Consider the following 26300-nt stretch of genomic DNA (forward strand, 5'->3'; position numbering starts at 1 on the left):
CGGAAACACTCCGGTCACCGAATCAACCGTGACGCTGAGGGCTTTGAAGTTCGCGTTCGCGCGGCTCGATGATAATTAACCCTAGGACGTCAGCCGGCGAGGCTTGCTCGCAACCCCCCCGATGCAGTTTGGGGGATGCGTGCCATTTGTTCGTTCGTGCGTTAATGTACTCTTCTGCAACGCTCGCAAATCAGATTTACATCGCACGTTAATTACTGTACCATTTCGCGAACGGGAGAACCTTGCATTCTGCCTTAAACTTTGTGCTATTACGCCATTGCGAGGCTGCGAATGGTGTCGCGAAAATGATCATTCACAGGGTCGTTTTAGAGAGATTAATGGTAGCTTCTTGTTAGATGAAATAACGCGTTAGGTCTCAGAATGAAATGACTAGCTAGAATTGCCTCAAAGCGATCCTGGAATTATAATACAAATCCGGTAGCAATCATATCGCTGACTGAGCCTTTTATTTATCATCAGTACTCATCGAATCGCTCGAGCTGGCGAACGCACTGGCGCACGCGCGCACTCGCGACCAGGATCGATTCTCGCTCCGGAGTGCGCGGACTCGGCAGAGAAGACCGTTGTCCGTAAAGTGATTAGAGATTTAACGATAGCTTTGCGTAATTAGATCCTACTCTCTAATGCCTGTTACCAATCAAAGCATTATCAGCGGCCGGTGATTACACGACCGAAATTACCTATTCTACCCTGCGACCTCGTCATCTCTCCCTTATCATCGCGGTATTACGGCTCTCCGAAATGTGCGGTGCTGCGCTTTCGTTCTATCTCGCCCCTCGGAATGCCAATGCGAGCCCTCTTTCCGGCGTGCACAAACGCCGGGACAGCATTGCACGAGCGTAAATCCACCGATAAATCCGCCTGATCATCGGCAAGCCACGCGTGTCCTCGAATATGGGTCGCGCGTAATGCGTGTAGCTTCCTGTTACCTCGTACGCAATCGCCGTGCGTAAGTAGCGCGCGATAATAGCGTACGGGGGAAATTTTGTTTCGAGATACGTGTCGGTTAACAGAACATTGATCTCTCCTGGTAATTATGCTATGATAACATTATCGGAAACTTCATTATATCTAGTTAAAGCTTGTTGTTGCGTGGCTCGTACCTGATGAGGTATTTTCCGAGATTATCGGAAGAGAAGAGTGAAAGAAGACGCGATTGATCAGACAAGGCTGGTACCCCGTATTCCGGCAACTAACAATGAGCAATGTATTTTAATACAATGTGCGTACACGTACCGTATTGTACATGTATATTTATACGTAATATGGTACGATAGTATAATAGAGCAGGATTATTGTTACTTCGGTACTACATAATGAGGCTATTTCTAGCATCAACAGTGAATCACTCAGCTGTTTATAATACGTGTCGTGAAATTATATGAGCAGTTTCCCTGTTGCCCGGTATAAATTCTTCATCGGCCATGGAAAATTTGCGACTGCATAACGGTTTATGTATACGATCCTGCTTTGTCTTATTAGAGACCCCCGCGCGTTTACGGAACGTGCCCCCTCTGTGATCAACGTCGAACGCGCAATTATGCACGTTCGTCGAGCAAGACCAGTTTCCACTTTCTAAGCTGCAGAATTTCGAGTAGCGAGAATCGGTCGGACGTGTGTGAAATGCTCTCGGGCGTAATCACATTTGTAGATACGCTATTTTCATAATTAATAGGTTATTTCTGATATTTTCACGGTTCTGCGCCCTCATCTTCGTTTTGTTAATTGATATTTATATGTACTCAATTATACGTAATCAAAATGTTGTATGTTATTGATATTGAGACATATAGACGCTACAGGCTCGGAAAAAATGTTCATTTAAAGGAAAAGAAATTTGATGTCATGTCTGACAGCAGTTTGCTTGTTAAAAAAAATAATATGCAGCACAGTACCGTCTCTCAAAATTCAAAGTTAACTACTATTTTACTGCCAAATCATGTTTACGAATTTATAAACGACTGTGTCTCTCGCCAATTTGGCAGGGACTCATGTGCGTGATGATCTTACCATCATCGAGAGAGAGAAAGAGAAAGACAGTGCGCCAAGAATGCGTGACGAATTTGCTAGTATTTCTACGCTCGGCCATGGAATTTATTTGCAGTCATGGTCACTATATTCGTTTTCCAGCGTCGTGCACTATTGATGATCACTCGAGGATGCGCTCATAATTGCACGAGCCGCAGCTGCAAAGTCGTTGTTTATGCAGATGCGTTATTGGCGAACATGTCGTAATGTCGCATCACCGATCATTATTTTTCATACACGCCGATCAATTACGAAGGCAATCCAATTCGTTCTAATTAACTTTTATCTTTCAAGATCTCTACGCCGTTCAACTTATGCCAGCACTCACGTCTTAAAATAAACTATAGTCATATTTTGAGCTTTGCCGCTTTAGTCGCATTACCAAACAGCTTTAGCTCGCAAAATAATTAACTATAATTATTTATAAATAATAATTAAGTCTCGCAATGATCTGGAATTTCTATTAATCATCACTTTTGTCGGGTTTACTCATCCTAAATTAGTAGTCGCCGTTTGTTAAATTATTAATTATCGTAATACTCTGCAAAGTAAAGCGAACGATACCTTCTCAGCTAATCTTTGAACTTTGAGCAGTCTATTTACAAGAACGTCGAGGCGCGCGCATGCATGCACGCGTCTGTCACAATTGGCAATGCAATTATGCACACTCGTCACAGCGAGACGCATTCCGCCTTCTGAGACATTCGGAGGTTCGAATAGCGACGAGGGTATACGAAATGCGAATGCAATCGAGGCCGGGTCGAGGCGCAGCGCAGCCTCGACTCTGTTAAGTACACTTTATTAAGCATGCCATCTGCACGTTGCACCATCCACTTATGTGGCAAATGGAATTACAAACGCATCCCTAACTGCGTTGGATCCCAGGCTACACGGCTCACACCTTGCGTTCGCAATGAGCGCGCATACGTTGGTGCCCACGGTTATGGCAACATCGCAATTGAATAATCATCGCGAAATTCGTAATCGACAACGACGATCAGAGGCGACGTTGGAGGAAAGTCAGAACATATCGTTTAGCGAAACAAAAATATTTATATCGCGCGTTACGTAAAATGTGATGTAAAAATGTTACATAAAGAAGCATTTATCACATGTAAAACACAAGAGAGAGACAGAGTGAGAGAGAGAGAGAGAGAGAGAGAGAGAGGAGAGGGCGGAGAGAAAGAGCATTTTATTATTCCGTAACCGGAACATGCGTCGTATTACCATTTCAATCTAATCTTTTGATACCATTGTGCACGCGCCGCTCTGATAGAACGCCAATCCTCGGTTGAGCGTGAGTCACGATTTTCTGACGGATTTGATTGATCGCATTGTGGTTGCAGTCCACGTTGCAGAAAATACACATAAAAGAGAAAGCGCGGACTGGCCCGGAGTACAATGATTTAGAACGATGCTATCCGCGCGGCGGGTACGGGCCGATTTTGCTGATAACAAAGTTCCACTCGCTTTATTCGGCGAGCTCGCTCGCTCGCTCGCGATTTCCACAGGATCGATGAAGAATTTATCGATACGTAATCGCGGTCACGAAGCCCGAAATTCCACGGCGCGGCCGAATTCGGATGAGTCTCGCGTATCGAGATCGGCGAATTATTCGGCTGTGAGAGAAGCCGCCATTTATCAAACTCGGCTGGGGGTGTATGCGTGCGTGCGTGTGTGTGTTACCGGCCCATCGAAGACAGGCTCGCTGATTTATTAAATTGCAGCGCTATATAGGGAAAGAGAGAGAGAGAGAGAGAAGAAGGATCTATTAACAGCAAACACGGTGAGCGGCGTAGCGTAACGTCGCTGTAGGTAGTCCCTCTTGCTGAGTTTAAAGACAAAATTATTAAAGTTTGACGTATACATGCGTACGTACGTCTCCGATGTTTGCGCCAGTCGACGAGTATGAGTTTCCAGTAAATACGTCCGTCGAAGCTGATGAAAAGACTTGTTTACTCGCAGCCTGCTGATTTTCGAAGTACGACGCCGGGCGCTGCGAAATTCGCGAGCGAGAAGCGCCCGCGTAAAGGGTCCCGTGTACACACAAGCGCCGGTTTCCAAGCGGCGGGAAGTCCCTTTTATCAGCGGGATGGATAAATCCTGTTTGTCCTGTTTGAGAGGAGAGTGCAGCGCGCGAGTTCAATAATCGGCATGATATCGCGAGAGGTATAGACATGATTCTAAGTAACTTCGTTATTTCTGCAGACTGTTTATTTATCTGCTCGCCGCGAGAGGAGCACAAGTTTGTTTTTAGAGAAAATCGTTGCAGCCGTTTCTTCCTTCTTTTTTTTGCCTGCAACGTCCAAGCAAAAGCTGAACCGTGAACGAGAGCCACGAAATTACACGACTTTGATCCGTGCGTGTGTGCGCGCGCGCTCGAAACTGATTACTTTGCGCGCTCCTTCGTGAACGAAATACGGCGCGATATGGTCGTATAGCGCGTGAAATCCTGATTAGATGTACTTTCAAGTGATTTCCCACGACGTACGAAAATTACGCTGGGAAAAGAGAGAGATGGCCCGTCGACGTCCATCCGTCGCGCGTTGTCCGAGTCATAATCCGCGCTAAGCGAGCCTATCTTTTCTCAAGTTTTCGTGGTTGTGCGAATAGCGCGCCGAGAATTTCCGGCTACGGCAGCTCGGAAACAATAATTAATTAGCTGTCTCGCCAGAAGGCGAGGCTCGACGTGGAGAACGATGATCACAGGTGCTGCACATCGGCAACGACCATCCGCGGAGATGTACAAGCATTTCCGGCGTTACGAAAGTAGATTACAGAAGGATGTTGGTGCTTTCGGTAATCAGTCTAGTCGGGAATAATTTCCGATCGCGAGCTCTCGCACATCTTGTTATTTCGTCCAAGCAATTGCCATTATAGTTTCTCGAATTGTTTCCAACTTCTGCTGATAATTTTTTATCAAATACATTTAACAGAGTGAAATAATGTCTACAATGTCACGATGTAGCGAATATATTATACATCACTTCATCGATTTCGGTGAAGCTTGTTAAAAGTCGTTTTACATTGCCAGGGGGATGCCGTTCAAAAACGGTCCCCGACAAAACAATAGGGGTACGCTTCTCGTTTAGGAAGCCCGCGCGGTTCTTGGCGAGAAGCCACCCTGAGATTCTTCCTTCCACCGCGCAGTCGGCCCTCGATCGATGTTGACGACCAGGCCAATCGACCATTAAGTATATCCCAGGTCGCGCGCAAAAAGAACACGGCAGGCAATCAATCTTCCATACGTCGAAGTCTTGTAGACGCTATCCCGCGTTTCTCGTGACGGCGACAGGGAGGAAAACAGGAGCGATGTCAGGGGAGAGGTTGCGAGAGAAGCGTTGCAGGACGACCAAATCTTGAGCGTCATCACAGCGAAAAGGCTGTAGGTCCTCGACAATAGGAGAAAGAGAGAGCGAGAGAGAGATATGTTTAGAGCGAAAACGTCAGAGAGAAAACGACTCTTGCACTCTTCGGCAATCCGCGGCGAGACAAGCAACATCGATTTGTCTCTGGATTCGTCGAGGCGTTAACCGATCCTGTACATCTGTGATTTCAGGTAGCAGCGAAGAGTCCAGAGCCGGTGGCGGTGATCTTGGGAAGCTGGGAGTGAAGAAACCGAGACCGAAGGCCTCCTCGCCGAACAGGCAGGGACCACAGCAGTGTCAGGTGAGGAATTAAAAATCCATATCAGCGGGGAATTAAGTTACAATGGAAAATGCGAGTAAAAAATAACGTAGATTTCGATGGCAACAACATGTTGTTTTGTTAACAGTAAATAAGCATCTTTCGCTGGATATATGAGAATTCAGTCGGTATCAACAATTATTATACTTACATACGTGAAAAGTGCGTGTATTTTTTACTTTAATGAAATTATTCAAATCGCTTTAATTATACTGTCGCGGCGGAAAAACATTGCGTTTAAATATTCCCTTGTATACGCGTACGCGTCGCTTGTTTGAATTACGTGTATGCATAATGCACAGCCCGCGTTTTTCGCGAATACGTTCTTTTTGCTGCTACATTTTAATTAAATCTCGGATCACTCACGGAAATAACGAGAGCGCCGCCGCGACCTGACATTAGGTAATTGTCTCTGTCAATTGATTAAAAGTTTGCTGAAATCAAATATTATTCGGCTCAGCAGCAACGCGCGCGCCGAATTCAGAATCGAGATCAAGCTGCGATAATTGCGCCGCTCTTTAATTATTCGCACATTTTACGGCTATTTGCTAACGTGCAAAATATACATCTGCTCCATTTCGAATGTTCCTAAAGAGGCACTAACTCTCTTTTTTTCTCTCTCTTTTTCTCCCCGATTTTTTCTTACTCTATTCTAACAGTTAGCGTCCTTACGGAAGCACGCAGCGACAAAGAGCATTTTCACGGGGAAGAACGAGGCGACGGTTCGTTAGCGACCGATCGAGTTAGACGACCACGATCGATGACCACGGCGGGGGTGTGCTCGAAAACCGTAGCGCGAGGCCGCAAAATTCGTGCTAACCTGCCCCATCCCACCCTCCCCATATGTCTGTCCCCTTTCGTCCCTGTCGCCTGCGGCCGGAACGAGTCGAAATGGCGCCATCGAACGCTAACGATGCTGACCCACTTTCCGCTCCGCGCCGGCGCGCGCGTTGCCGACTGCTAGGAAGCAGGCAAGCGCGCGGGGATGCGCTCGCACCCCCGTGACGTGCAATCCGGACGAGTTCCCGCACGCACGCGGCATTTTTACGACGTGCCCCTTCAGTCCACTTAATCCCGATTTGCGCGGAAGTGCCTCCAGACGGTCCTTTTTTTCTGCGCCACATAGCTATTTTCCCTTTCAGCTTTGAATTATACAGCCGAGCTCCGGAATTAAATGCGAAGTACACGTCTCGAGAGCTTTTATTACCGTCGCAACGCCCTTTTTTTCATTCATGGATCACGCTGCTGCCTCTTTCTCTCGAGTATGCGGAATTAATTTAACCCTGGCGTGAACAGAATTCCGAGCACATCGCGAGAACTACCCCGCATCCTCCCTTGAAAGAACAATCCCTCTTTTCAAATGTCAATTGTTATATCGAGCATGAAGAACGGCTCTGCCGATATATGTATACGTGTCAGTGAGAAGATGTATTGCACATATCTCATACATTTTTCTTTTCACGAATTCGCGAAGGGATGCACGCGCGCACGATTAAAATGTACACGAAGCCCGATTCGCCGAGTAACGTGACTGCAATTTATTTTCCCGCGACGACGGCAGAGTTTGCCTTGATTCCAACATGGAGTATGAAGCCTCCTTCTTTCCGGGGCGCTGACACCCCTTGTGACCCACATTAAGACGCAACCAGTCGGCGCTAAAGTGCCGGGTGGTTGTCGGCGCTGTTTATACACGCGGTACACGCGCGCGCGTGCAAGCGCCGCGCCTCGTGGACCGTGTGTGGAAAGGCTGTTGAATATTCAGGCGGCGCGGGTAGAGCCTCGAACAGGCAGAGAGCAAACACGACCCCCCGTGATGTAACACATGAACGCGATACCCGCGTGCACCCTCAACCCGTTCCCTCCTGGTCCTTGTACGCTCGAGCGATTTAGGCATGCCTCGTGGTGGTATTTAGGGGCTAACCCTTTCAGAGCCCGCCGCCTTCGCTGATTGATCCGCTTCTCTCTCCCGCCGTACACACATCGTGAATGTGCGCCCGAAAGCTTTCGACCAGCAGCCTCGGCTGCAACCCTCTTTGCTCCTTAAGCCTCCGGCGCGTTCGTATTCCCGTCGCGGATCTAGGCGTCGGCGCGTTTGCGTTAGTCTGATTCCCGAGCGTTGTTTGCTCGCCACGAAGACCTGATCTTCTCGATGCGAAACGAGGATCGTGCAGCTATCTTCATCGGCGCTGATTCGCGACGATTCGGAGGATACACGTCGTGGTGTTCGAGAGACAACTCGCCGGTAGAATTCGATTGGTACAGCTATCTTGTTCGTGTTTCTTTCGTTTCTTGTTTTCGTTCTCGAAGGATCATCCGCCACTTCGGATGAACCGTGTTCACCGTGTAGTGCTTGTCCGCGTCCTTTGCTCCTTCGTCTTCGCTACTCGTTCTCCTTCATCTTTGTCAGTTCCTCTTTCCTTTGCCCTACGATCCGTACACCTCCTCCGTTGTCCCGCCTCTCTTCTCTTCACGAAGGCCGGGAGCAGCGTCGTCCTCCTGTGCCTTGTTACGTAATTAAATGACGGTCCGCCTGACTTGTTGACAAGCCTTGTCGATGTATCGAGTTAGCGACGAATTAAGCCCGGCCGCCTCGGCTCTATTATGGCTCTCGAATATCGGCGCGATCCAAAGGGGGTTATACTTGAGAGAGGATGAGAGAGAGAGAGAGAGAAGGAGATACTGGGAGAGAAAACAGCTCTCGCAGCAGCGCAGCATCCGACGTGACACGCGGCTGTCTCGGTCGGAAATTGATCGTTATTCATTACAGGACGCTCGGTGGAATTTTCCTCGTCACGGCGCGCTCTGTACCACCATAATTTATGCGCCAATTATCGCGCATGGCATTATGCGCGAGGCGGTCGATTAATGCCGCGCGCGCGACGCGACGCGACACCACGCGAGATAAACTTTTTTAATGTACCCTTATGATCGGCCGCGATGCATCAACGATTTCCATTTAGCCTCGCCGTTGCGTAACGCAACGTCCGGCCTCACTCCATAGATGCCATCATTCCCATACGCGGCGCGGTATCGGCGCGTGCTAATTAATAATTCGGACGCAATGCGCCGAGCGCATTTTATATCGCGCGTAACGACAGAACATGATGATATTGAAAGTTTGAAAATCTGCGGAATGGAGAAGAATAATGTATGCGGTTATTAATCGTTTTGCCAGCAACGGTTTTATATTCAAAGCAATTCGCGGTAAATGCGATACGCGTTTATATCGCGCGGGATTTAGTTTAATAAAACTAAAGTCTTGTTAAATTTCATATGAGAATTCAATTTGCGTTTTGCCTTGTGGCGATCGTCGAAGGGGCTGTTATTGGTACAATTGTTTAATTCGAAACATGCTCGCGTAAATGGGAACGACTTCGCACGACTGATGGAACCGCTGATAAATTCGCGTAGTGACGTCTCACTTCGTTCAGTAGACGTCATCAGTAGATAAAATTATCAATTAATAGAGCCACATATAATATAATAATATATACATTTTCCTACAAAGCAAAGGAATAATGTTAACTGAATCAGGCGAAATTAAGAAACTTCTTCTTGATCGCATTGATTAAACAACTGACAAAACTCCTTTTTTTAGTATCTTAATTTTGTTAATTTCCCTAGTTTTTCATCTCGTCAATTATGGTTCGACGATATCACTTGAAAGACATAGTGGAGTGTTTTGCAAATGTCACGATTCACTGCAAACTATGGTATATGGTAAACGGTATATTTTCGGTTGAGAGGCAACGGGAGAAAATGGGTCAACGCAATCTACAAATTTCACCTCCCACACACGTGTGCATGTGCTACGTTAACATACGTGACCGTTATTCTGGACACGATGCACTCCCAACATTCGCAGTGACGAACCGTTAATTAAGCCGACTTCAACCCAAGTTGTTGTTGCATCTACATGCAGCTTCACCCCCGCTACGTTAGTTTCTACTCTAGTTCACCCCTCTTGTTGTCGATCCTGCCCTTTACCATTCCGCTACATTCAGTTCTAACCATGCACCTCTTTAGTTACGACAAAGAGACCGAGCTCTGTTCCGCGGCTGACGAAAACTATCCGTTACTACTGCGAGCTCGTATATGTCAGAAATTAGTGTCGTCCGTTTTGGATATATATAATTAACGATAATATTGTATAATAATAGCAAGGCATGAGACATTTTTATAATATGTTTTAATTCCGCATCTACTTTTATTAACTTAATGTCGAAAATATTTAGAGAAAGAAAACGGAGAGATAATATAAATAGAACTTGTGAGATATCTAATAAATAATAAAAGTACTAATTCTCTGTTAAATTTAAATGCCTTTTGTCTGATTGCGGATGATATCTGCAATATCCTTGTAAGCGTTCAAGAGAAGCATTCTCAGCCTCGTCTCTTCTTGTTATCCGCCGTTCGCGAGAAGAAGTTTCTGGTAAACGAACGTTTCGTTACAGTCGTTCTTCGCAATACAATGGGGCTTCCGAGCGGTAACGCGATTTCCTGCATTCCATTCATCGCCCTTTTCTCTAGCAACGTAGTCCGTTCGTTGCATTACTTGCTGGTCCCCGACCCTCAAACGAGAATAATATCCTCTCGCGTCATCATGGCGGGCGGACCTTTGTGTCTTTGCAGCAGCAGCAGCAGCGGTAACAGCAGCATCAGCAGCAGCAACGATGGCACATCGAGCCTTTGCTCCTCGTGGCGGCTGCCTCCCTCATTATTTACGGAAGCGCGAGTTTCTCGTCTCCTTACTGGCTGCTGGTAATAAGATGCACTTCTTTAAAAGATTCGCCTGCCCGGAAGCGACAAATTGCATTCGCCTCGCGGCCTTGCCCGCGCGTCTCCTCGGGGTTATACCACCACCAGCAGCAGCACTTCCAACCTCTGTTAGAGGAAAACTCGAGACGGGACGCGAACGTGGTTAGCCGGAACAAACGTTAACCGGATGAAGCCGCAGACGCGTCTTACTCGGCGCAGTCGCTGCTCTCTTTAGCGAGCTTCGAATAACGAAGTAATCTCTTGTCTCTTCTCCCTCGTCTCGCTTCCTTCTTTTCGCGAGGTGTTGACGTTCGCGATTGCAATCATCATCGCGAGCGCGAGTTACGTGATTCTATTCCCGCGATGCATCGCAAGCACACTTAACCATTTGTTTAACTGGGTTAATAAGATTGTGAATATTTCATCACGACACTTTAGATCAATGATCAGATCAGAATTTTCACGTCGTCGAAACGCGGACGATCATTCACCCTTGCGCTCGCGAGGAAAACAGATTAAATTAGGTATTACACGTGGCCCCACCTCACGTCACATTTTACGCATAGAAAGGACGTCATCCAGTCGAACAAGAGCGGATGGAAACCGCTCTCGGCGGAAATCCTCGAGAGCGCAGTTCCCTCGAAACTTCAGGGCCGAGTATCCGGAGTGCCCTCGCTAGGGCGACATACGCGATTTCACGTCCGATCCCTCATTCTCGTGCTTCATCCCCGGGAGGAAACGCGGCCGCACGACGAACGTGGTTGGCCGGAACGACCGTTAAGCGGATCGACCGATCGATGCGGGGGCTGGCTTAAACCACGAATCGCCGGTCGCCTCTCCGACCACTACCGACTCGAACCAAGTGCACCCCCGCTTTCCCGCGCGACTTCCCGATCGCCCACCCGAGGGTTCCCTCTTAACGAAGTATCAATGTTACCGTCCGCGGGATTACGTATTCAGGGCTTGGCGTTGGTCGGTGTACATTGGCGGCTTCGGCACCACGGACGGACTGCAGCCGTGTGCCAAGTGGAGACGACCGGAGACCATCCGTGTGCCGGCCAGGAGGAGCGGTCGGGTGGGTGGCGAGCGAGGTGAGGAGAAGAGGTCTTGGGGGTTGGCAAAGGGAGCGCTAGCAGAAAGGCCAGGAGTAATGATGTTTGTTTAGCTCTCAAGGAGAGAGAGACCGGCGTCGGGTGGTGGAAGATACGGGTTTTGGCACGGAGATGATGGGTAAGGGACGCGAAAGATCGTGCCCGTTCTCTCTTGCCGACGTTCTCTATCCGCAGCATCCATCCTTCTCAAATCTTCATTTCTCTCTCTCTCTCTCTCTCTCTCTCTCTTGCTCTTTCCTCCTGTGCTCGTGCGTCTGTCTCTCTTCCTCTCCCTCTTTCTTCCTTAGCGTCGTCTGTCGTTTCTGCTCCCGCTTCCCCGCGTCGTCACTCCGTCCGCTCCTCTCATCTTTCTCCTTGGTCTCGGTCCTCGCCTCGTAAATTGAAACTCCCGTGTGTTGGCGTCCGTGCATCTGGAGCTCCTTAGGAGTTAAGCTACGCAAATTAGATTTTCTGCTTAGGAACCAGAAGTACGACTCCCCCTTTCCCTTGGCGCTCGCCTCCTCACCCCTTCGATCTCCCGCTAGGCTCCTGAGAGACCTCCCCGAGACCGTGCGCAAACGTTTCATCCCTCCTCGTGAATATACGCGACTGCCATCTCTGTATGCCCCAAATCTTCGCGTTTGCGTCACTTCTGGCTTTTTTCCTTCTTTTCTCTCCCTTCATTTTTTTACTCCGCTCTCGTAGCTTTCGCGTCCTCTCATCGTGTCCTTCTGCACCCTCCTCGTTTATCTCTTACCGCGCGCTGTTCCGTCCCTCACGTTCTCGTTCAATATTATCCGCGACGCGTCACGGAACGTCTTAATACCTTTTCCTTTAATCTGGATTTGCCCTTAGTGATGGGAGCAGGGCGAACTTTTTCTATCCGTAGCCCGGAAGTTTCTTCTGCCATGTTGGAAGGTGCTTCTCGTTTTGTCGACGTTCGTTATGCACGCTCGTGCCTTCATGAAATGGAATTTGTTGCCTGTTTGCTAGATCCCAGCAAATGTTTGCCGACAGACTGTACCGTTTAAGCTGTACATGGGTCGCCATAGCAACGGTGGCCCATCGTTAAATAGTATCGCTTCGTATGAGCGCTTACGAGGATTCAGGAAGTTCATGTTCCGCCGGATGTCAACAAGTTTTTTTCCGAAAAGCCATTTTGCCAGCGAACTAGCTCCGTGCACAGTTTCGCGATCACTTTCATAATTTAGCAACGTCAAAGCGCATAAAAGACCTCGCGAGTGAACAAATCTCGTAACTTGAAGCTTTACAGTACATTTACATCCAGCTTGATCTTCAGATTGTTAAACCTGAATTAAACAAAAGATCAAGCCGCAGTCTCTCGGCGTGTCGAACGACGAAGAGTCAACGCGGTTTCCGGTTAACGCGATCAGCGTTTACATCTCACCCCCGTTTTTCGTTAAGCAAAAGTTAAGGCTGAATTCCAGTCGAAAGAGACAACCGTCATCCGGAACGACGAAACTCCTTTGCGATTTAGAGTTCGGCTTCCTCGCCGCGCCGGGATCACCGGCGACCCGTATATCTCTCGTGCCATCCGCGACGAATGGAAATAACAGCGAAACGAGAAGCGGAAGAGACTTTTCCGATAATGGAGGCGTGGAATCGTGCCATCGCACGTTCTCCACGTCACGTGGCGTGGTGGCGACGGTGGTGGCGGACGCAGGTGCATTGGAAATTAATTTCGGCTTAATGCCGTGCCGCCGACATCGCCGCGAATCCTTCGATGTGACGACGAATTCCCGATCTCGTCGAGACGTGATATTCCGGGATCTCAATCGTGGGATTCCTCGAGCAGGCCATTAGAGCGAGTTCGGCCGTGCCGAGCTGCTGCCGCGATTTTATATATTTTTTCGCATCGCTGATCTGCCTGATCAATATTTCTGATCAGTCAACGTTGCTTTCGTATCACCATGGAAGTTTACGTTATGATGTTGTTTACTGTGATGTTGTTTTGCCCTCATGATGCGCGAAACACAGAGAAGCGATTGTTTAATTGTTTAATTGAATTATACCAATAAATTATTCAAATGAAATGTCAGATCGATAGCGGAAAAGTTACGAGAGAAAAGCGTTGTCACTGATAGATTCTTTAATTCGTTTGAAAGTTTACGTAAACGTTGAATACTTCGAGAGATTACCTTGCTGGGAATAATGTCAACGGGAATATCGCGTTATTATGTTTATTTTAGCATTTTAATCGTGTTGCTTTCGGTGTAGCCGCGTTGATACTGCCTCGTTGCATTATGCATGGCATTCGGTGTGGCAGGCAGCGAGCTCGTGACGAAAGAAACGGGGGCAGATGTAACAGAAATGTTAATCGTTCCTGTCGTAGAGTGGAGCCGCGGAATTCGCATCGAATTTTCTGTTACTCGTCGTCCATTCGAACGACGCGTCGGACAGCAATTCGAACGCGCGCAATTCCTCGGCCTCCAGCTTCCTGAAATAGTTCCTGAAATACTGCGCGACCCGGAGGCGCGTGTAATAAACCTAATTCCACATACTTAACCGGCATACCGCCTCTGGTAACGGCGTCACACGATGTGTTAAATCCATGAATAATGTCCATGTATGTACACGGACGTGAGTACGCCATGGTACCGCGATCCCTTATTCTTTAATACAGTGGACGATATAATGACCTCCCTCATCATAAAGTACGTTATTAGTGGCTGCTAAACTGTTCTCGCTGCCGTTGCTCGCCGATCCAACATCTCGGAGCGAGAACGGCCAATTTAATTCCGCGACACAGAGGTAAAACGATGACTATATTTTTGCGTTATTATTAGGGGTGTGATTTAGTTTTGAGGGTTTTTTTTGCTCAAAAACGCATGTATTTAAATATGATAATGAATGAATACCTTAATCAAAATATTTTCCTTCGTTTTCTATAACTTTTTCCCATCTTTCTGGCAAGAGATGGATTCCACCACGATAAAATCACTCTTCTTTTCAGTTGATCCATTCGTCGACGAATTTTCGCACTTCTTCCAAATTATGAAAGTGTGTATCCTCTAAAGCGTGTTGCATCGACCGGAACAAATAATAATCGCATGGAGCAATGTCCGGAGAATACGCGAGGTGCGGTAAGACTTGCCATTCAAGCTCTAATAGTGTTTGTTTCACTGATAACGCAACGTGAGGTCGAGCGTTGTCACGAAGAAGAATCACTTTCCGTCGTTTACTCGCAATTGGTGGTCGTTTTTCGTCCAATGCTTGCTTCAACTTGTACAATTGGTGTCGATAACGATCAGCCGTGAGAGTCTCATGCGGATTTAACAGCTCATAGTATACTATCCCACCAAATACAGAGCATTACTTTTCAACCGTGAATATTGCGTCTCGGAGTGGATGTTGATGGTTCGCCTGGATCCACCCATGATTTTCTGCGTTTCGGATTATCAAAATAGATTCACTTTTCATCCCCAGTAACAATCCGAGACAAAAGACTCTTCTTTTTTTGCCTGGCGATCAACGAAATGCAAGTGTTCAAATGGCACTTTCCGATAATTGATGTCGAACCCATTTCCCTTCTTTCTGAATTTTTCCCATTTCATGTAAATGTTTGGTAACTGTTGTACAATCAACATTTAATGCTCTGGCAAGTTCTGAAGTGGATTGTGTTGGATTTTCGTCCAATAATGCTTGCAAATCTGCATTTTCAAGCTTGCTTGGTTGTCCCGAGCGTTCTTTGTCCTTCACATCAGTATCACCACTTTTAAAGCGTCTAAACCAGTATTCACACGTCTTAATTGATGGGGCAGAATCACCATAAGTTTCCACAAGAATTCTATAACCGTCAGCCGCAGTTTTCTTTTGATTAAAAAACAAAAGCAACGCATGTCGAAAATGCTAAAGAGCTTTCGGAAGTTGCATTTTTACGATGATACAAACACGACTGTTATTGCATCTATTGCTATAATGCTACTAAATGTCATGGATAATGTCAAGACTGTAAGAAACAACAGTTATCGGAAACAGCTATTGGAACAAACTGACACTACAGCCATCTGTTGCAAAACCCTCAAAACTAAATCACACTCCTAATATATAATATTGGCTGTTCCGGATAATGAGCTGTGTGTGAATTTATTATAACTTCATAGGTTACAATTTGCGAAGTCTTCTGGGAAATATCGTCTCTTTAATGATCAAATGAGACCGACAATCCACGGCAAACTCGTAAGAGAAATATTTTCTTCTTTGATCAACAATTCCGTCGTGGTAAAGACGCGGCGGAGTTGTTAGTTACGAGAGAAATTTGCAAAGTTATTTTTGTCGGCGACGCTGGATGTAACAATTGCATGTGTATGTGTGTGTGTGTGTGTACGGTAGGGTTGCGAGTTGACGAGTGCGAGGGAGCTTCGCGTGTACAGCCACCTGATATCGCCGTTCTAATGTCCGTCATAAAGCGGCGTTCGCTTTACGAGGGTCATGCATGCTAATTGAAAATCATGCCGTGCTCCAATTTGTCGCGCGGCTTTAAAGCGCGACTGCTCTCCTCGCACGTGCTAATAAACTCGGCGGGAAAGAAATTGCGTCGGATCCACCCAGGGATGCACAATGCACCTTTACGATACCGAGCAGCGATCGCGCGCGAGTGGTAGCTTATTCAACGGTGCAAATGTAATCGCGACGGTGCGATGTTGCGAGCACCACCGTGTAATTTTCGCCCACGTTGCTGTTACAACAAGGGTTGCTTCTCTGTCGCAGGTCTGTGGGAAGGTGTTCAACAACGCATCGGCGCTCACGAAGCACAAGCTGACGCACAGCGACGAGAGGAAGTACGTGTGCACGGTGTGCAGCAAGGCGTTCAAGCGGCAGGACCACTTGTGAGTAGCAGATCGGCGTACATATTTCTCGTCGAGCGATCACAAAGCGGAACATTCCAGTCTCGTATTTTATGGAACGAGCTTTTAATTAATTATTGCAAGATTGGCGACGGTAGTGTCTGAAAATCCCGATGCCATGAGCAAACGTTGACACGTTTCTACGTGAAGGGAAACGTCTGTTGATATTGTTGAGTTTGTACTGAGCAGAACTGCGCGTTCTCTCTCTCTCTCTCTCTCTCTCTTTCTCTCTATCGCGATGTAGCTATAATTTTGTTAAAAGCCTGTCCTTGCACTCGTCGCTCTCAATCGACTGGGGCTGCTACCCTCGCGCTTCTACACGCCGTTACGTAGTAGGACAAACCTATTCGCTTCTTTCCCACATTTGCCCCGTCCGCGAACTAACCGTCGTAGTATTAGGAATCCCCGTGCCATAAAACAAGAACGAGAACAACACTCGAGCCAGAGCTTAAAGGAAAATGCTCGTGCTCGTGGCACTGAGCCGTTCATTATGTTCATCAAAGTCTCTCGACTCTCCACTTCAGCAATGGTGCACGCAGGTATATACACCGACGTGTACGAGTACGTGTACGCGTGGGCGCGTGTACGTGTGTATCTCTCCGTCTCTTCTTCTTTGCCGGTGCGCTCGTAAGAAGCCTTCTAAGCTGCTTCGGAGTGCTTTCTTAAGGCCGGTAGTTGGAGAAATTTCTACGCGTAGGTATGCCGAAGTAATTCCTTAGATATTTCCCTTACGTAATGCCTGGTTGTCCGGGTATTCGATGGGAGAGCTCGCGGAGCTTGTATCGGCACGTATGGGTATTAGAATTCCCTTGAATTTACGTGGTAATAGTTGCTACTGGAAAAAGTTCGTTCTCGGGGATACGTTTTACATCGAGTTATGCTTCTTTGTCGTGCAAGTCGATTTCCGTTGTTCAGGCGAGATTAATCCAGGATTAAGATTAATCCAGCGATTAGAGTAATCAACGACTTTTATTCAGGTATATATCGTCGCCAGATGGTACTCGAAGAGACGTACATGTCATAATAGCATATACGTATTCAAGCATTTTAGTGATTGGTCTACCCTTAAATTCATTGTCTAAATTTACTTGAAAGCCTCAAGTGTGAACTTCGCGCAAGTAAAGCACATTAAGATACGGCGCGTTCAAATGTAATGAGAAACACCATCTTATCCGGGAGGACTCGGACGTCAGCATTCGTCTCAGGAACTTCCTGAGACACGGCCGAGGAAAATGGACAAGCGCGATATAGGAATCGAGAACAAGTGGCGAGAAGGGACTGAGCACAAAGGAGGCGAGCGATGGAACCGAATGGGGGCGGACTATAGCGACTAAGGATTCAATTCTTGCCAGGGACCGGCAAAGGAATAACGCGGAATCAATAGAGGTCGGTCTCACGACTCCGCTCCGGTTTGTGGTGGTCGTAGTGTTGTCCTGTCGGTACGGGTCGAATGCCTCGGCCAGGTTGAACCCCTTGTATTTTCGCGAAAGACGAATCCTCAAATCCTCCAACCTCCCTACATCCCCTTACTCCCCTTCCTCCGCCACCCCTTGCCATACTTAGGGATTCGACACGATCGGCGGAGTCCATTCCGCGCGCGGACAATATTTTTCTTTTCTTTACCGCTTCTTCGATGTCTTCCCTCGTCCTATTCCCTCGAAGTGAAGCTCGAAGGCAACTCGTCGCTCGTTCAATGCGAGCCGCCGGAAGGGTGCGAGGAATTACTTACGTTTCATTGCGAACATTGGGTTTGCAGCGGAGCTGCTGCAGGCAGCTTGTCCCTCTTTCTATCTCCCTTTCTCTTTCTATCCTTCTCTTTTTTTATCTGTTTCACCCCTTTCGTTCCTCGTTGATAAATGATAATAGCATTCAATCAGCCTGAAAAACCATAAAAGGGGAGACATATCCATCGGCTTTAACAAAGTTTATTGGTCCCTCGAGTTTGACGCTAATTTACTTTCAATTTTCATGCACCGATTGCGACAGACGTATTGCGTTGAAAAAATACCGAGCCGTTATCTCTCGGTCCTTCGTTTATCGGGATGACGTTATTTTATTTACCCGTATCCGCTATCTTGCACGCACACACACCGGGTTTCTCTTTATTTATTTGTTACGATAAGTTAAACGTTTGTTTGTATCCATTTCATCGAGCACCGCTTTTGGACGATGCATCACTCCCGGTTGCCGGAGGATCCGTGTATTCCCAGACGCAAGTAAACGAACCGTACGATACTATCTCATGCGCGAAATCGCGAAGTCTCTGCCCCAGTTCCTGTTTTTCGCCGGAAGCTGCCGCTGTCTCCGTCCCAAGTACGCCGTTGCCGTGTTCAACGGTTGCTGTTCCTTCTTTGCTTTGCGGGAACGTAGCTGGCTTTTGCATCACCGGATTTGCATCGCCAGTGCTGCAGAAAAGAGAACCCGGCTCCGCTTCGCGCTGTCCTCCTGATAAAGCACGTATCACCAATTTAACGCATCCGCAATATTGTTTGAACGCGATATTCCGCCGGGGTTTGATACACTATATATTGTATTACGGGTACCCACAGCGAGGAAAGAGAGGTAACAATAATAGGCAGCCCGAGCAATAATAGTGCCGCAGGCGGAGATTTTACGGAAGCGAAAGAAGAGATCTTTCGGCTCCTTTCACCGTTTGAATGGACTTTCAAACTTAATTGAGAACGAGAAAAAGTCGGCACGAAGTCTCTCGCCGTGCTTCATTCTCTTCCCAAGAATTGGCGGACCTGCGAGGAGCTACAGTTTCTATCACGTCTCACCTTCTTCGTTCAAACAGGTCTCCCCATTGTAGTTCTCTCGTCGAGTAATCGTTATCTACACTTTCTCGAAATTCTAAAAATAATGCACCGCCACTAACGGAAATTACGTCTCTGTTCCGGGAAAACAGAGTGTTTCGTGCGTGAAATTAAATACTGTTCTTGTTAATTTTGTTTATTTAAAGAGAACTCAAACGAAAGAGAATTTGTGTGATCGTATGTATGAAGTAACGATATTGCAATTGCTATTGTGCCAATGTAGTTTGACTATAGTTAACTTGCGAAGACAACTAAAAGAAAACACTGCTACGTGTTTCTAATCTTGTTCCGTCGAAACTGATAGCCTTGGAGACTGATACAACTTCACTGCTTCACACTCTTTATCGACCCGAAAGCCGTTGCAAGTTTTGCAAAATGCCTTTGTTGTCACTTTGAAAACTTTACGTATCTTCATATGTTTGAGAAACTGTCGTTTTAAATAAATAAAAAGAATAATTTTTATACGAAATAATAATAGAATACAAAGTTGCGATAATAAATGATATACTTAGCAAAATCATACTAATCGATCTCTAAATTTCATTGAAGGATGCAAACATTCATTTTCACTCTATTGCAATCCCGAAAAGCTAACGTGCTGTCAGAACGATAATTCCGTTCGATTTTTTCGGCATCGAACACAAGGAGCCATTGTACGTTTCTCGGTGTATCTCTGTTATCGGGGTAAATCCTTCTGCTGAGTCGGTGCGCCGCCGCGCGAAATAAGGAACGGAAACGCTTACACTTCGAGAGGAATTCTCTCTTCGAGTTTTCCTTCAAGCGTGGAGCTATATACCCGAAGACCGGCCGCTTTTCCTTCGCCCGAAAGGGATTTGCTAAGACGTCGGGACCAAAGGGAGGACGCAAGCAGCGTACCGGGAGGAAAGCCGGTCCTTCGAGAGACAAAAGCCAGCCTTTGGCTTATAGCGTCATCGAGAGCTTTATTTTTCAGAATACCTTCGATATTTCGATGATTGCTTTGTTGTGGGTCACGTGATATCAAGAAGTTTCCACTTAACTTCTACGAGAGGGAAACAGAGTGGAAGCACATATAGATTGTTCTTTGTCGACAATTCCAAGAGTCTCGAAAATACGTTCGTGTACGTTCGTACGATATATCGCGACTTATAAAATATCCCACGCGCCGAGATTGCATTGACTCACCCAATTTGGATTGGGGAGGAATGATTTAGCGGTAACTTTGATAATGAGGGAGGAAGAGAGAGGAATATGAAAAAAACGCAAAGTAGGCTTCTTTGTTAGTGGTCTCGTTAGGCTACTGGGGACCAGGCAGAACTAATCGAGAGTTGATAATTAGTGCTGATTTAATCTCCGTTCTCTCAGGCAAAATTCTGCTCGTCGACGCGGCCCTTTGCAAGATCCAATTAAAGTTTCGTAGAAATTCTCGTTGTCGGCCGAGAGAGAAAAAGAGGAAGAAAGAGAGCGCAAGTTCATAGTAATTAATAATTTTCTTTTCGCCATCATAGTGACATAATACGATGGATCCACGAATGAGAAGCGAGCTTCGTTGCGCTCTCGTGAAATATTATAAAGTCGCTGTCGAAATCACGGCCTCTGGAATGGCGGTTTTTACTTGGTTATTTTTACAATCCCACACCCCGTTATCGCCGTTACGTCGCGTACGCTGAAATATTTTCTAGCCTGATACTCTGATTAAATAAAAATATGACTGTACCAGTGAACGAAGTTGCACACATTTTCAAACGATAGGTTGCTACAATGCGCTCGCGTGACTATTGTTCTGTACTTATTCAGGGCATTCAGGCAACCGTGAGCCAAACACTTTTATTTTCGTGGATCGCATACAACCATTGGATTTATCTTATTCTCCCCATTCGATATATTTTCTATATATACGCTCGAAATATTTGTATTTTTCGACGGAACGAATTAAATAACTTCCAATCGAACTCACTGGTCGATTGTCGGTGGACCGACTGCCCGGATAAAAGGTGAAGGTAGACACGTTTCTCTCGCTTTTCCCGCGTATTCCCTCGGAAAACAAAAAGAAAGAACGATGCACGTGCGGTCGACACGTCCCAGGTGTTCCTGATTATTTCCGGCGAGGGAAACGTCGGGCGCTCGGAACGGGTCACCTTAAAAGTTCGACAAATTAGCTTTTACAAATTAAACCCTCCCCACGGCAGCAACTTCGCCGGTGGAATTTAAGGGAATCCGTTCGTACATCGATAGACTATAAAACTTGGTCGGATAGGAGTACCACATCGCGTCTCCTAGAAAATTTACTCGAAACGATATCCCTTCCATCGAGCTCGCCGTATCCGTACGACGCAATCCACTGCTTCTGGCGAAGGATGACCATGCTCGGGATCTCGTTAAAGTTTCACAGAGCGGGAGGGACGGTTTCTTCCAAGAGGACATCGAAAAAGTTTCCAAATCTAATCATCCCGTGCGTACGATGAAAATATCCGCAATCGTCTCTGATTTGCGATTAATCTCTGCGATTAATGCAAACTAAACTGCGTAACGATCGAAATGCTGAGCGTGGAGCGTGATTTTAGTAATCCAAAAAAAATCGTGGAATCTCCGCGTGTGTTTCGTGTTACATGCGCACCTGGTGCGATTGTACGCAGGTAATCTCTTTCTCTTCGAAGTAGCGATACATACACATGATCGTATTTTGCTTATCGTGCCGATCGATAATCCTGCGATTGTCGCCGCGAACAATGAAATCTATTGCAAATTGCGTCAATGGGATCATGAATTTTATCGAGAACACGCGATCGCGCGTAATCCCGACGTAGTTGCGCGCAACTTGTTGCGCGCCGGACACACCCTCGGATTTTCTACGTGCCTTTTTCTAACGCTCCTCCATGCCGGCGAGAAGGGAGGAACGACCCGGTCTCATTTCCCAAACCCATTTCACAGGATAGGAAGGAGGCACCTTGCCGAGCGCCTCCACGAGCGCGTTAAGCGCACGTTTTGCCCCGTCGATGTCAGCCGGAATACCGGGCAAATGGAGTGGATAAGTCTTTAGGCGGACCAGCGAAGGGAGTAGGGGTAACACGCTTGGGGATGAGTTTAGATGCTCCCCCTAGATAAGACGGCGGAGAGGAGAAGGGAGAATCGTGCTCGACGGTATATGGGATTTCCGTGCTGGGGTAGATCGCCGATATGGATAGACGGCATAATCGGGTCGACATAATTTCGGGCCGGGCACTAAAGAGCTGGTGTATGATCAGATTTCCGCGCCCATCGAGCATTCGCGACTGCTGTATAACGTGTCGCCTGAGACATTCCTATGATTAATGCCGGCCGCGAGAGGAATCCGAATGGGGAATCGCAATGGCGGGATATACTGGCGGGATATTTCAGCCACAGTGATATTTCCTGACCGAAACGTTATGGTAGATTTATTATTCTGCTCGAAGTGTGCCGGCAGGCAATTTTCCCTGTCGGAACAGTCGGCTCGGAAAAGTTCGATTCCCGAGCGAGGCTAGCTGTAACAAATAGATCAATGTGTTTGCGAGACTTTTTTGTATCACGAGCTTCCATTTTAATTAATCCTCCGTTGTAATCAAAATGAAGATATTTTTACGTATATGAGAAGCCGTGAAAACTAAAAATGGGAGCTGTACATTTATCTCGACATTTACAGAGCCAAGCTTATTCCGTTGGAATTAACGAGCGAACTTTGTTGAAATTGCAGGAACGGACACATGCTGACACATCGAAACAAGAAGCCGTACGAGTGCAAGGCCGAAGGATGCGGCAAGTCTTACTGTGACGCGAGGAGCCTGAGGAGGCACACGGAGAACCACCACGCCGGCAGCAAAGTCAACGAGAGCGTCAGCCCTAGCAGTCCCACGACCGGGCCTCATACACCCAACACCCCTGGAAGTAATCCCAGCACACCTAGCACGCCCGGAGCGACTTCCACGACGAATGGTCATGGACACGCGGCCTTGAAGCAGCTACTCGCCACCGAACCCGCACAAACGCAACAACAAAAGGTAGATTGCCATTGCAGTCTCAACAATATATATATTATATTCCCTTCGAGGAGTTAGTTCTGACTCATTCAATTTAGAGATCAATTTAGAGATGCGAGAAATAAATAAATTATTTTTACTTTATAATACAAGAATCTTTATTTCGTCCGGAATGCAATTACGGTTCGTGTAATTCTTGATTACGGTCGGCACACCGAAGAATCGTTAAGCTGGTGGACTTACAGCCAAATCGATGACTGTTCAGTTTTTAATTTGTTTCTCGATACGAGAAAAGAGGTTCGAGTCCTCGCGTCCTTATTGTTCTCGTCGATCCAGCAGCTCAGCGCCGGCCGCGCTGTATATTTCACGATTGAATTTTCTCGAAATTGGTCTGGAATTGCTGCGCCCGAGATGGGTTTAAGGGCTTACGGGGTAAACCTTTCAAAGAGTCGGTCAGCGCGGGACGCGAGCTCGCAAAGACGTAAGAGGATTAGATGGCTTTCTCGCAATCGCCGAGCATGTCGCGCGATCCGTAACTAAAATGCCATTAATTTCTGTATCGTCTTTATCATTCAGCTTGTCGATCCCCCGATCTCTTTAGCCGGATTTGTTCTGCTCGCAGGCCTTGTGCGTAATTGAGGCTTCGCGCGCTTCCATCGCGCAGACCGCGGGGTGAGATCCGACGAGCGGAATGAAGACAATACTCCCTCGTGAAGATCGTTAATTAGGATCTCAGACGCAAGTTGGCCAGGTTGTTGAACGATATGGGGCGGAAAGTTTCGACCTCTTTCGGAAACGGTTCTCGCTTCCCTTTATCTCCCCATGCGCTGCGGATTTAATTTTATCGCCTACTGGCTTTCTGTAACTTTTATCACCCGCAATGCTCCCGTATACCGAATTGTAATGCACGGCGATAACGAACTTCAGATTGCTATCCCGCGGATTACTATTATTACGATCATTACGCGGACCTCGCGATAGTTAAACTTCTTTGCAACTCGGATGAGCTTAACTTTCGTCGGCCGCGAGATTGAATGGAGAGCTGCTCCTCGCGAAACTGATATAAATTACGTCCGGAAGCAGCTTCCGTCAAGTATCCACGTTGCATCCACGAAGAAATGATCATTGGTTGGAAACAAAAATACACACGACGAGAAAATAGCGTTACGAGAGATATATCAGCGACTATGTTCGCTGTCACTCAACCGATCACGTATCTTGTGACGCAAACTGTTTTTCAAAAGCGCGATATATTCCGCGCTATTCCGAATCGCTTGACAGCTGCAATTTCGCGCTGATTGTTGGGCATTCTATTCCTTGTTCGCTCGTCGACGGCTCGACTTCCGGCCCGTGCGTCAGTCTCTTGGACACGGATAAAATGCAGACACGGCCGTTACGGTATCACGTCCGCAGCGTCGCCGTGGCTTTTAAACGCTCCCGAAAGAAAGTCGTTAGTCCCAATTTCAGCCGTCACAATTAAAGGACGCGAAGCGGAAATCTCGCGCCATTAGAAAAGGCTCTCTCCTTGCTCCCTCGGTCTCTCTCTTCCGCCGTTTCTCGGCCGTCTTTACCACCTTCCTGCGAATTCGGCCGGCACGTAAGTTAGTACCTCGCTGGCAGGGTTTATTGGACTGCGACCCTTGACCACGTAGGGCCGAGGTGCTTTTGCACCCTGGCAAACCATTGTCGGACGATAAAAGAGTGCGCAAGAAAACGAACCGTTCGCCAGCGGAGGGAAAGAGAGAGAAAGAGAGAGAGAGAAATCGGAAAAGGAGCTCTGATGGTGAAACCACTCTTCGTCTTTCCCTCGCTTGCTTTCTGCCTACCTCCCCGTTGCAGGGTCCTGTCAGAGGCTGGTGGAAATTAGTTCTTGGCCGTAGAGCGCGGAATTATTGCCGCTTTCAAAGTCGCTCGCCGCGCGTACATCCGAGTGAGGGCGAGTGAGGGATGCGGGACGGAGGGAAGCGCGCGTGTTGGAGAGTGCAAGCGCGAGAAGAAAGCCGGACAAGGAGGACAAGAAAGAGAGAAAGAAAGAACAGCTATGTCGATGTACGTGGATGTGCTTCCGTGTGCGTTGTGCTGCGGGGGTGGGAGGGTAGTTAAACCGAGACTACGAATCTACGATATTGAGTTAGAAGTAAGGCGGCCTGGTCCTGAAGTGGGGGCTAATAAAATTTGATGACCGGGAACTTCGTAATGAGAATGAGACGCGGAAAGGAGGTGGGATCGAGAGAGGCGGAAAGCGAGTAACGCAGATGAAGGGAGAAAGGGAAAGAGAGAAAGAGAAAGAGAGATGGAAGCGGTCGGCTATGAAAACTTCTCAGACGTAGTGAGCCCGCGATTTATGATATTTCATCGGACAGCCGCGGAGTCCGGAGAGTAATCTTTTGTAGTCATTAATTTTCTTTCGCTACGTCGTCGTAAGTTGCAGCTGCCTTTGTCGGAAATGGCGCAGCTGCGGATATTTATGAATTTGCTGCCGACGCGTGAAATTTAATCAACGCCACGGATGCCACGTTAATTATTCACCGTTAACGTTATTGCGTGTTAAATCCACTCGCGGAAGCCCGCGATGTTGATCCGCGATCGGCCGAAACGCGTCGCACCGAACGTGCCCGATCTCGAATTTCGAAACTTCAGGATCAGGAGCGAGAGTCTTAATTAATCAACCCACGAATCACGAGAGAAGTTAGTGTGCGAGACTTTACAATCGAATAGTTCGTGCAGTGTTCCGCGACAGAACGATCGCACACGTATCACGTCTCGTTCGACTGTAGGTGAAGCGCGTGCACCTTCGTGTACTAGCGTTCACGTAACTATTCGGCAAATGAGAGTAGCATTGCTCCAAAAGAGCTACCAGTACGATCACGGACTGCAAAATTATGTTGCGCCGTGCGAAATTGCCCGTTGAATGAACTGTGACATCATCCCGCGTGCTTCCTCGCACGCGCGTTTCCTCGTCGACGATCCCGAGCTTTCGCCTCGTTCGAGTCGGTAACTTCGCGTACGTGCCGCGTTTGGGATTCCGCCGAGGGCCCGCCATAAACTCGTCAGGACACA

At 47.4% G+C, this 26300-nt stretch overlaps 1 protein-coding gene across 7 annotated transcripts in view; it reads left to right on the plus strand.

Moving 5' to 3' along the window:
• The window catches only part of LOC105280652, a 379732-nt gene that overhangs the window by 266414 nt on the left and 87018 nt on the right, over positions 1-26300 (plus strand). For all 7 annotated transcript variants that reach the window (XM_011341344.2, XM_026969067.1, XM_026969068.1 and 4 more), the window contains 3 exons: positions 5609-5718; positions 16317-16435; positions 22958-23261. In XM_011341344.2, the coding sequence (XP_011339646.1) occupies positions 5609-5718; positions 16317-16435; positions 22958-23261 (533 nt within the window). The remainder of the gene's footprint in view (positions 1-5608; positions 5719-16316; positions 16436-22957; positions 23262-26300) is intronic.

Source organism: Ooceraea biroi, chromosome 4, assembly GCF_003672135.1.
Source record: "Ooceraea biroi isolate clonal line C1 chromosome 4, Obir_v5.4, whole genome shotgun sequence".
NCBI classification, from domain to species: Eukaryota; Metazoa; Arthropoda; class Insecta; order Hymenoptera; family Formicidae; genus Ooceraea; species Ooceraea biroi.